General features: G+C 37.6%; 1 protein-coding gene across 4 annotated transcripts; it reads right to left on the bottom strand.

Moving 5' to 3' along the window:
• Window positions 1-5,234: 5,234 nt before the first annotated feature.
• On the bottom strand, window positions 5,235-12,531 carry LOC148443199 (uncharacterized). 4 transcript variants are annotated; one of them, XM_088463073.1, is made up of 10 exons: window positions 12,292-12,531; window positions 11,819-11,863; window positions 10,834-10,890; window positions 10,393-10,452; window positions 9,971-10,024; window positions 7,901-7,954; window positions 7,765-7,818; window positions 7,089-7,142; window positions 6,857-6,910; window positions 5,235-5,383 (listed from the first exon to the last, which is right to left on the bottom strand). In XM_088463073.1, exons 1-10 carry the CDS (start codon window positions 12,437-12,439, stop codon window positions 5,337-5,339), a joined length of 627 nt encoding a protein of 208 aa, XP_088319199.1. In that variant the 5' UTR covers window positions 12,440-12,531; the 3' UTR covers window positions 5,235-5,336. The 4 variants fall into 4 exon arrangements, with proteins under 4 accessions (XP_088319199.1, XP_088319201.1, XP_088319200.1 ...); XM_088463075.1 differs by having other exon boundaries at window positions 10,849-10,890; XM_088463074.1 differs by having other exon boundaries at window positions 11,822-11,863.
• Window positions 12,532-13,160: the final 629 nt, after the last annotated feature.

Below are 13,160 nucleotides of genomic sequence, written 5' to 3'. Positions count from 1 at the left end.
GAGCGCATGTTTCGTTCGCTCGTTCAGACATAGAGCGCTCTATTTAAATATCCAGCCCCTTTTTCTGAACGAGAGAGCGCAAATAGCGTCCGGCTCTGAATCAGGCCCATAGTGTGGACACTGTCTGTACAGAAGTAACAGTATTTGTATTTGTCCTGTTTGTCATACACTAGTAGTCACTTCAAACCTTTTTCTCACCTTCCCATTAGGAGACCAGGTCTTCATCATGGACATCCTCATCGGCAAGGATTAAGAATGTTTGTCTTTGCTGCTGAAGTGAAAATGCCGCAGATTGTGGAAAGTGACCCCCTTACCTAGCACTTTGCCTCACACTTCCATCCCTCACCCCTTTTCTTAAAAATGAAGGCTGCATGCTGCTTGTGCAATGCGCTACAGAGTCTTAGCTATCAGCACCTGGAGCACCCCCTCGACATGGGCCCCTGTACAAAGGCACGCCAAGAGCCGGCCTGGGCCAGGGTAAGAGGGGGCGTGGCCTAATCGCCCCCTTAGGCAAAAATTTATTAAGATTAAATTTTTGCAGCGCTGGGAGCCCCCTCAGCCCAGTGCATAGCCAGTGGGGGGCGCGATCAGTGTGATCGCGCCCCCCACTGGCTATAATGACTGCACTCTATGACCTCCTCATACATTTATAACTCCCCCTTTTTTGTTTCTCACCACTTACTATCACTTCCCTTTTCCCTGTATATTATACATTATTTTCTATTTGTTTTCTCAGTCATATTATTCTCATGGTAGTTTATTGTAATTATTTCTTAGACGCTGTTTCTCAATCACTGCTTCTCCATTGCTGCTTTATTTACTTATGCTAATTCATATACTCGTCACACCCATAGACCTTCTTAACAATGTTGATAGGCTTAAACCCATCATACTATGATTGGCTGCAGTAACAGTCAATTTCCAACCCAGTTCGCTGATTGAGCACATGCTCTTTAACAACCAGGAAGCAAGAACTCAGCTTCACGATCAGGTGACCAAGCCATTCCTGCGAAACGCGCGTACTGAACGGTGCATTAGCACATGGGCTACCGCACACATTACATGCAGTTTTGGTCTTTTGACTTCTCTGGCAAGGTACTTTTCACTATCCTTTCAATGCACTCTCTCATTTCAGTTCCCTGCATGTGACTCCCCCTGCAATGCCTATCAGGTAAAAGGGGAGAGACACAGCTTTTCCTCAAACAGCAGAAGTGCTTATCTGTTGTTTCCTCTGTGTGTCACGCTGTCTCACTCTCTCATCCCCCATCAGAAATGGACAGGGGAAAGTAGAAGTGGTTCTGCGTTCATAGTACCACAGATCTTACTTCCTTCAGCAGCTATTTCACATATTTGTGTTATCCTCTGATATATACCTTATATGTACAATTCTCATGTGATGTTAGACTTTCATCAATTGGTATTACCCTGAATCTGTTATATGCTGCCTTAACAACAGTTCTATTGATTATACATAACACCATTGTGAGCTTACATTTGCATCTAAATTAGGGTGATCACTGTTTCTAGTTCAAGCTATAAGAACAAATTGTTTTACTTATGTCTGAAACCCTATGTCAAATCATTAATTGATCAAACTCTCTCTACTTAAGCACTAATTATCATATAATCAGATGTGCTTGATTATACATACTGACCAAGTATTGAGACTTGTTATCTAGTTTGATTATGCCAAGATATATTGCAGGAACAAACCAGGTTCAGTGTTATGTGCACCACTAATGTGACCTCATACTTTTATCAACTTGAGAGTATTAATATATACTGTATAAACAATGGTGTAATTATCGTGTGAGATTCTCTGCTGACTGATAAACAGATAATTTTTCCTTGCCATAGTAATAATTATTCCATCTGACCAGAACAATTCGGATGTGCCTGTATTTGTTTATTAATTATTGAATTTACAAAACTGACAATATCAGGTAATGCTGCATGATTAACAGTTTCACTGTTATATGAATAAATTAATGTGACCTTATATTTTTTTCCCTAATTTGATATTGCTACAATACTAATTGTTATTATTTTTTGAACATTGGTCTCATTATTTTCTGTGCATGGTTTTTCTCTTTACCCCACAGGGAATTTATTCAGTGCGTAACAGAAAAAGGACCCTTTACATCTTTATATGTTCGCCTACTTTTCCTTTGTTAACCCTAGTAGCTATCAGTACCAAAAAATGTTATGTTGCTGATATCTATAATTAGGTATATCTTTAATTTATCTCCAATTTAATATAGTAGATAAATTATATTGATGTATGCATTCAGATTAGATATATTAATCCTATGTGCATACTAACGCTGGTAATGCGATCCTGATTACCATTTATCTATTGTGTATATTTGTGTCACCTTATTTGTTTTACATGTTTGTCCTTAATCCCCCTCCCTTAATTTTTGTGAATTGAAGCCTATTTTAGCCAAGGTAATTAATACAATTCTAGTTTTAATCTTTCTCATGTTACTTCTATTATATCGTTTATATTTGCTTCAAGAGTGCCGAAAAAAGACTTATTTGTCTTTTCTCTAGTTGTTGCCCCTTTGCAAATTCTGCCCTTTGTTATATGACATCATAGAATGTCTGCAGGTAAACTCTGTTTTAAAGCCCCTTTTTGTAGAATAACCCATAATGCTTAGCATCTCTACACATCTTACAATGGTCACCCCACTGGAATGTGGCTCACTGTCTACTGATAACACCATATAAGGTATTAAGAGCCCATTATACATCTAATAATAATGACAGGTACAAGTTGGCCCTTCAATATATGGCTTGTTTGACCCCAAAAGGTTATGCGACCAGTCTGTGTATAGACTGCATGAATACAATCTCTTTTCAAACCTCAATTGTGCCTAGCAAGTGTATAGGTATTACAACTTATATGCTTATGTAGAAATTAATTATTTAACCCACTGGTTACAATTACAAAATAGATGACAATATGTAACTGATAGCTCAGCCTGGACTCAATTATTTCCATCTATTTATTTAAAAAATTCTACAACAATTAAGATCTGGAACAGTGGGTAGGGCATGTAAAGGGCATAGGCGGCACATATATGTGGGCTTGGACAACAACAATTTAATTACTAGCCTGTTAGCCCATATTCTCTCAATCCAACAAACAATATAGGAGGTCTGCAAAGTTGTATATGCATTTTGTGGAAGTTGATTTCTTTTGATGTGATAAGTGGAGTGGACTGGAGTCAGCACACATCACATTGTGAGTAGAGACTTAAGGGGAGATGTACCAAGCCATGGAGAGAGAGAAAGTGGAATAGCTGCCCAAAGCAACCAGTCAACTTCTAACTGTAATTTCAAAGATTGTGCTAGATAAATTACAGAAGCTGATTGCTTTGGCCAACTTCTCCACTTTATCTCACTCCAAGGGCTAAATGTAATAGGGTGAGAGTTTAGAAAATATGAGAGATTACAGTAACACTGCAGCTCTGCTTGTAGTATTGGTGGGTATTGGTTCTTTGGGTATCTATAGTAACAGTACATTAAAATTGATGACATCATCATTAGCGGCCACTGACAGCATGCATGCCAGACAACATGTGGCCTTATTGGTGATGGGAAGCACTTAAAAGGTGAGTAATTTGTTACGTGCTTTGTTACTCTGCTGAAAAATGTTTAATATGCATGTATATTGTTATTGTGGACGTGAGTCAACACCTATCTGCGGTAAGTGCAGCGATCCTCTCTAATTATACAGTCTATCTATCTATCTATCTATCTATCTATCTATCTATCTATCTATCTATCTATCTATCTATCTATCTATCTATCTATCTATCTATCTATCTATCCATCCATCCATCCATCCACGAAAGTTGTGGGCACTCCAGCAAAAAGGTTGGTTCATATAGGAGATGGTGCTATAACCAAATTAGTATAATTTTGCAACAGGAAAAGAATGGCACTCCATCAATTGCATAAATACTCAGATTTATTTGCAGGAACTGCAACATGTAAAGTATGTATAGCTTGATAAAAGATCTTTGTAGTCCAAAACATTGCTTTTTCTGCAATTTATGCAATTGAGCAATTGATGACATTGGATGTCTGGATGACATCGCTCTTTTCCTGTTGCTACATTTTATATATAGAAATACATTTAATAAATGTATGCCATGAGAGGTCTTGTTACCTTTTTTATTGAACCACCCACATACATAAATGGATTTAAGTATATTATAAGTGGCAGTGTAAATTATTGTGGTATTCAGCCATAGAAGTATAATTATTATATTATTAAACTTCCCTACTGCGCAACTTCATAACCATAAGAGGTAACATATTGAAGGCTCTACCACAGTACATGTAATCATCATCTTCTCAGAGTCCAGAACTGGCACTGTACCTGTACAGTATACCTAATATGTTTCACCATGTATCTTTGTACATTGGGCCTGATTCAGCAAGGATCGCAACTGCAAAGTTGCATGCAGGCAGCTTTGCAATTGCGATTCCTGCTATTATGCAAATGCAGCAGGAGGTGTATGACACGACACCCCATGCTGCATTAGCGATCCCAGCGCAGCGACGGACGCAGACTGGGATCACCATCAGTGGTCGATGGTCGCGCTGGTGGACTGCGCCAGGCCTCCAGCCAGCTGGGTAAGCCTCAGCTTACTCAGGCTGGATGGCTTGTGAGCCCAGGACACTGCACTGATCAATGCAAATCCTAGGTTAGCCACTCCCGGAAAGCAGGGCGCACACATATGTTGGTGCTTGGAAAATAAAAGTTAATATAATAATATTAATGATAATAAATTGCTTCACATTACACCTACTGTATATGTGAATATTATGCAATTATAAGAGATTAGAGCAGTGGTTCCCGAACGCGGTCCTCAAGACTCCCCAACAGTACAGGTTTTAGAGACAACCATGGTTGAGCACAGGTGACTTAATTAGTGCTTTTGATTTTTTTTTTTATTTAACCACCTGTGCTCAACCATAGATATCTCAAAAACCTGTACTGTTGGGGATCCTTGAGGACCGCTTTTGGGAACCTCTGGATTAGAGATTGTGTATTGCCGAGATCCATTTTCAGATGCATTTACCTAGAACAGTAACAGAAGGGCCATCTACTCTGTATAAACATTTTGCAGTGCCACTAGGTCAGCAATTTTGATTCTATGTTTTTAGTTCTTTGATTGAAATGATCTATTTTTTATTACATACACACATCATACACAGAATTGCATTAGAGTAATCACTTTTATTTGATAATTTAAAGCAGCAGAAAAGGCATGACTATGTATTGGTTAGGTACAAGACTGTGCTATTTTGAAGAGCATTATTCACTTCTTGCATCCTCCAGACCCTTTGCTTTGGTGCTGACTGGAATCTGAAAGTATACAGAGAAGAGATGGGTTATGAGGCTTGAGGGACAGTCACATACTGTTCTTCCCAATAAGATTATAGATTGCATAGAAACATAAAATATCTATTTAAAACTGAAAATTTAATGTACAATTCATTCAGTAAAAATTAAGAAAAAATAATGTAATCATTTAATAATGAATCCCCCCCAAAATTATCACATCATATAATGTCCATCCCATAGATCTGCATTGTTCACAAGGTTCTTATTCCCCAAGTGATTTAGAATGCTTTGAAGGTCTGAAGTTACTGTAAATGTGCGTACACACTAGGCGATTAGGAAAGAAAGTACGATAACGACATCGTAATCGTCCAGTCGTTCCTGATCCCCTGTAGTGCCCAGGGTCGGACTGGCCCACAGGGGTAAGGGGAAACCCCTGGTGGGCCCCACTGAGGGCCCACCCCCTCATCTAGGGATCAGGTTTCTGACTGTACACTTGAATTATACATTATACATTGATTACATTATACTGCACAGGACTATGGAGTATTTAAAAAAAAACTATTGCTGTTAATAATCTGGTACATTATCATGCATGCACTACCAGTATTTACTATATATACAGTATGTGTATGTGTATATATATATATATATATATATATATATATATATATTTTTTTTAAAGGGGCCCAAACCATGCACTCTTTAATGGTTAGCCATGCCTCTGTGGAAGCTGGCCACACCCCCTCTGAAGGCTGGCCACACTCCTAAGTATGGGCCCCAATCACTGCATTCTCTTGGTGGGCCCTTCATGCCCCAGTCCGACACTGGTAGTGCCTAAACTGAACAATGTGTTATTCAGTGGATGCACCCTCCATCATTCCTGAGCATGGCCTATCTGTCGTTATCAGCAGATTGGCCTGCATGTTCAGGCGATGATAGATGACGGAAACGATCAGCAGGAGTGTGCATCGCTGGTCGTTTCCGTCATTATAGTGCATGATTTGTGCATGATTACTGAGCGATTGCACAATTACAATGTCGTAATCGTGCAATCGCTCAGTAATATCGCCAAGTGTGGACGCACCTTAAGTCAATTACTGCTGATTTATTGAACTACAGCTCTACTAGATATGAGGAGGGGGCTTTATGTTAAATCTTATTGGCTAAAGTTCTCCTTTATATGGAATGAGAAGGATACCCTGAAATCATGACTTTTTGAGATAGTTAATTATAGGATTTGCCCTACCAGTGCAGTTTTAGCCTCTTGTCTATTCGTAAAACTAAAGATTTTGCTTTTCAGATGGTTTGAAGTAATCAGATACTGCATATCAGAACAATGGAACATGCATACCGCTTACCACTGTAACCAAACTTAGAAGCTGGAGTTGATGATATGTGTTAATAATTCCAGCAGATTGTTGGAGTATTGTGTTGTTTTGTAAGTAGTGGTATTGGTAGGAAGCTACGAAGCAGGATTTTATAGCTATAGCTTACCTGACTTGCTGCCTCCGAAACCACCTTGGCCTTGGCACCCTCCGGCACTGCTTCCTAAATGAGAGAGTGCGGTTGTCATATAGAATAGACAATGATGATGTTCCCAAAGGTTGTCACTCCAACATATAACAAAATTGACTTTGGTTCTGTACTCTTACGCATGTTTACATTATTACTCATTATTGCAATCATCATGGATTTATTCTTTCTCTTCTGAATAGTATTTTTTTACCTGACTTTCCACCTAATCCACCTTGTTCCTGGCACTGTCCGGCACCATCGCTTCCTGTATTCAAATAAAATGTGTAACAATAAATTATATTGGGTAGAAATGCTTAAGAAGCACAATACAACATGTCCCCATGGCCAACATAACTCCGGTAAGCACATCTAGACACTAAGCGCCATTGCTGGGTTATTTGGTAGCAATGACAAACTTTGATCCAAAATCCACAAATCTTCCTCCATTCGTATATCCATTCTTATATGGGTTTAGGCAACAGCACAGATAGCTGGGCTGACTAGTAGCAAATATAGCACATTTCTAATCCAATGAGAAGCTAGGTTGTTTTATATAGTACTGTATGCTTTACTGATGCATTATGTGCAAGAAAAGGAAAAGTAACAGGGTTTGTACAAATTAACATATTTTGAATCCTGTTTGGGAACTGCTTATGACAGATGTAGTTAGTTCGGAGTCTTTATATTTCTATTTGAACAACAATATACAGTATTACCTAATTTTTAACTGCCTTTGTCTTAACATTGTCCAGCTCCACCTCTTACTGTACATTAATAAGAATAAAATGTCACTGATTTAGAGTAGACTATGTGCAATCTAGGACCCCTCCCTCTATGAAAACTTTACAGTTTGTCAACTTCTTGCCATACAAAAAAAGTTATTTTACCTAATTTGCCACCTCCATAGGAGCTCTGGTCCTGAAATTGCCCAGCACCACCTCCTGTATAAAACAATTTAGAAATCACTTAATAAACAATGCCAAGTAAACTTAATGTACACACTTAATGTAACCTAAGTCTTACCTAAATTGCCACCACCATAGGAGCTCTGATTCTGAAATTGCCCTGAGCCCCCTCCTGCATTAAAGATAGTAAAACATTTTTGGATAAAGCTGAACAATAATAAATTGACAACTTTACAAAGTTCTTAACATATCTACAGCTTCTCTTTCTTAGTATTAGGGACCATGCTGAGTGTCTATGTATGGCTGACTGCCACCACTGTGCCAATTTGCCAACATCAGAAAAGTGTACTGGGCAGTGCAAATAGCATTTTGTGTTACTTAGGGGTCTATGTACTAAGCAGTGATAAGTGACAGAGTGAAAAGTGATAAGTCTGTGATAAGTGCCAGCCAATCAGCTCCCAACTGTAATTTTTCAAACACAGCCTGTGAGATGGGAGTTGGAAGCTGATTGGCTGGCACTTATCACAGACTTATCACTTTTCACTATGTCACTTATTACTGCTTAGTACATAGACCCGATAGTTCAGTATGCATAGAGGACTGAGTGTGCATCCTTAAAGATGGAGAAGCTACAACAAAGGTAAGTACTAGATTCACTCTTCTAGAGCAGTGGTTCTTAAACTCTGTCCTCAGGATCCCACACAGTTAACGTTTTCCAGGTCACCCAGCAGGTGTACAGGTGTATTTATTACTCACTGACACATTTTAAAAGATCCACAGGTGGAGCTAATTATTTCACTTGTGTTTTTGTGAGGAGACCTGGAAAACATGCACTGTTTGGGGTCCTGCGGAATGAGTTTTATCTAGAAAACAATTACACATAGGCCAAAAAATTATATGTTTCCCCTTTCCACATCTAATAAAATGCCAGTGAGGTGAAATTGGCCTCTCTGGAGTTAAATGAACTCCACGTCCTTCTTCTTCTGGAAGACCTGCACTCAGTATAATATTCTTTGGTATGTGTAGCTGAATCTTGTGTGCAGGTACCCGTTAGATAACATTTACTTAGAACCATGTATTCTCTAAAGAGGCAAATGCATAAGGTAGCTGTAAAGTGGTTGTAAAATCAAGAACAATCCATTTCAGATTATGTAAGCGAAAATTATTACCTTTATTCTAGTTTAGCACCACATTTCTAATGATATAGATAAGTGCGGATATTTTTGAGTTCGTTTACCACTATTTTACCAGCAATTTGCAGCCAGTTAGCTTATTTCCAGTTTGGAGACTATAAGTTCATCATAATGGTTATCAAAGTAAAAAAAAAATAAATGAAAGAAAATAATGTATTGCTGCAATTTACCACTATTGAAATTCTGTGCTGAAAAATATCTAGGGCAATATTTATTAAAACTTTTTGCTTTTTCCTCAGAGCATGTTGCCATTGACTATATTCCCCTCTTACATATTAAAGGGGTAATGCAGCAGATATTTATTGCTATTTTCCCTCTTTCGGTCAGCAGAGCAGTGTGCATTGGTTTCCATGAGCACTGTGATATTGGCAAATATATCAAGCTAATAGCATCTTTTGAGAGCCCATTTGCCTATATTAATATTGTCATAAATACCCCAATAAATATTTGCTATTGTCACAATATGATAACAAATAATAATTTTAGGGGTAAAAATGTGGGGCTTGATAAATATGAATCTCAGAGTGTTATGGTTCATGTATCACTTTGAAGGTCCTCATTCAACTACACTAAAGAAGTGTGGAACACTTTAGAATTTGTGTCAAATTTTAAGTTTGGTCGATCTTCCAGGTCAACTTTCCCCAGCAAATAATAATTTCTGGTTACAATGCATTTATTTTAAAATCTAACAACTGGGAAAAAAATATTTATTGCAGTATTGTTATTATCATACTTTTACTTGTATATCTGCTAATGTTTTTTCTGTTATGACATTAATAGTACAATTACCAATAACCACCACAACACTTGATAAATTGGTTTCCACATGCAAAGACCTGAGGAAGCCTTCACTAGCTTTCCCAAGAAGGTTATTGCCGGTGATACCAGCATTATCACCAGTGGTAAGCCCTAACTTCTGTTTTCACAGCAATATGGCTTTACCCCAAAAAACAGAAAACAGTTAAACTTTATCTGTTTTGCCGTTTAAATGTTACCTAAGTTGCCACCGCCGCAAGAGCTTTGATCTTGGCCCCATCCAGCACCGCCTCCTGCATTCGAGAGAGAATTCATTCAAACAAAATAACTTCAAACTTCAGTCTTTTTTTTTAACACCTGTCTTTACACCAATTCCAAGTAGCCATTTTGTGGGATGAATCCATATTCAGAAGAGCAAATCAATAATTTCACTAGGTAACATTCATATTTATAAAGCATTTCATGGTCAATTTGATATGAGGCACTGATGAACTGATAGCCTGAACTCCCAAAATGGCTGCCTCAGTTGTGAGCATGTGGCAGATATACTTCAATTACATCTGACATAAGCATTTATTTTGTTTTGGTGAAATATTTACTCAAGTGTAGGGCTACACTAACTATCCATCTAGTCTTTTACACAGGATAGACAATCACTTACCTGATTTCCCTCCGGCTCCACCACAGGAGCTCTGATCCTGGCACTGCCCAGCCCCGCCACCTTTGTCAAAACAATGGAAAATGTGTTCATTTGTAATATAAATGTAAAACATGTACCAATAACTTTTACCATATGTATCAAAGCTTGATGTGTAATAAAATTGTGAAATTATATCACCAACCAATCAGCTCCTAACTATTATTTTTTAAACACAGCCTGCAAAATGTAAGTTAGAAGCTGATTGGTTGGTGATAGAATTTCACAATTTTATCACACATCAAGCTTTGATACATATGCCTTAGTGTTGAAGAGGTAATGAGGGTTTAAGGGTTGTTGAGAGTGATATGATGTTTGCAGTCACAATTGTTTAACAACATTTTGGGCAGTTTACTATTAGATAAACTAGGATTGTTGGTGCTTATTTTGCCATGTGAATTTTACCCGATTTGCCTGCACCTGCGTGGGAGCTCTGATCCTTAAACTGTCCTGAGCTGCCACCTAGAAAAATACACGGATTTAGTTTTGCAGGTTCAATGTGATGTTATCCAGTGTTATCATTTGTGTTATGTACAAGAAAGGAAATGTGCAGTATGTATAACACATATCGTAAGGGGAGATGTATCACACTCTCTAAAGAGGACAAGTAAAGATGTTTCCCATAGCAACCAATCAGCTTATATCTATAATGTATAAAGTGCAGTACATAAGATAAAATGCTAGCTAGAAGCTGATTGTTTGCTAATGCCAACTTCTCCACCTGACCTACTTATAAGACTTGATACATCTCCACCATAATATTAAAAAGCCCACATCCAAATACAGTACTGTATTACTTCCTTACAGGACTTTGCTGTAACTCTTTCACTATATCTCTTAGATACAGTGTCTAGAATGGTCTGTGAAAACCTCATTGGCATTATCCGTTTACAAACAAAGGGCCTGATTCAGAGTTGGGAATAGAGTGAGATATCTCTCTCAACTGTGAACCTGAACAAACCATGTTGCAATGCAAGGGGTGTAAATACATAATTTTTTTTTACATGTGGGGTAAATACTGGCTGATTTTGCATGTAGCCCACAAATACTGCACAGCTTTATTATTACTCTACAATTTAGATGTCAGTTTGGAAAGACTCCTCCCAAATCTAAATCTCTCTGCACATTTTAAATCTGCCCCCCCTGCAGTGCAGCATGGTTTCACCAAGATGATCAGTTGAGAGAGATATCTCTCTCTATTCCCAAGTCTGATTGGCCCAAAGTGTCTCTTGGCCTAGTCTTGAAGTCATTGTATTTTTATAGGTCCACATCAGTGTGGGTCACAGATTATTCATCGTTACACTAATATGAGTAATGTCTATTTGTTTTTTTATGCATTATATAAAAACTATCATATTGCAGTAAAAAGAATAAAATATTTTTATATTACCACCAAAAGAGCTCTGATCTTGACACTGCTGTCCAGCACCACCAGCTATGGTAAACATGAGGAATATGTGTTAGTACAAAGATTTACTTGTATCTACTTTAAATATATTTGCATCTTTTAATTATTTAAATTCATTTCACCTCAGGCCCACACTCTGCTGCCTGCACTCTTCACAATGGGACATAAACATTTACAGATATATAATGTACACTGTAAAATACAAATACAATGGTGATTTTTTTCTGGTAAATCTACAACTGTTATCAATTGTTATGCATACAATTTGCACAAGTTATTTAGCTTGCTACAGTTATTATGTATATAGCAGACTATTCAGTCGACTTATAATTTATATCTATATTATAATAACAAGAATAGCATGTTAGCAACAACTTGGGGCTTTTCTGTCAAATTATAATATTTAAATCTTTCAGTATTCCAACGGAGGTAGAACTGTATAGCTTAGTACTTACAGACTTGACATCCACCTTGTTGCTGGTCATCACCGCACTGGGTAAGACTCTGGGAGAGGCCAAATCCACCACCAATACCGCCTAGTTGCCCTTGCTGGTCTTGTTGGCTCTGTTGGCTCTGGCCATGTCCTTTTTTTACTCCAGACATGATACCTGTGTGTTCTGGAATGTATTCTTCCTTAGTAAGCAGTGTAAGAAATAAGCTGTATGTCTATTGTGTTAGAAAAAGCTCCTTTTATATCCCTGTGATGACCTATCTAAAATTGGCTTGACTTTCCATTGGCTGTCATATATATGCCTTGAGCAGGTTTACGAGGTTGTAGCAATGTGTATAATTTAGAAATAATTTCGTATTGTCAATATAGTGTATGCTACTAACTTAAAAACAGGGTGTTTCCCGTGCTTTGAGCTTTACTTGGTACTCTAAAATCATAGTTTACATGACTCTCCAATAAATAATATACTGTAGCTGCTTCACATCATGTGTTTTATTACGTCTTAAATTGGGATGTTAGAATTTATTCAATGATGAAAACATTCAATGATGTTATGAATAACGCATAGCATTTATATGCTACAGTAAATGTATGGATTATGGATAACAATATAAAAATGGAAATACCAGAGCCTTTATTTTTGTATGTGTAGGTACAGTATTTTTCTTTTAAGAATGGATCCTTCTTGGCATATAGTTTTCTTGTAAATAAAAGCATAAAAAGACCAGTAACTTTACACCATGCTGGAACAAACCATGTTGCAGTCCAAGGGGTGCAAATATTTTTATTTGCAAGTAGAGTATATATTGGTTGCTTTTACATAAAGCCCACAAATACTGGGCAGCTTTATTTTTACACTGCAATTTAGATATG

The sequence above is a fragment of the Taudactylus pleione genome, unplaced genomic scaffold, assembly GCF_031769625.1.
Source record: "Taudactylus pleione unplaced genomic scaffold, aTauple2 ptg001314l, whole genome shotgun sequence".
Taxonomy (NCBI): Eukaryota; Metazoa; Chordata; class Amphibia; order Anura; family Myobatrachidae; genus Taudactylus; species Taudactylus pleione.
Note: the sequence above shows the minus strand (reverse complement) of the source record. Positions and strands in the feature narration are given on the sequence as shown.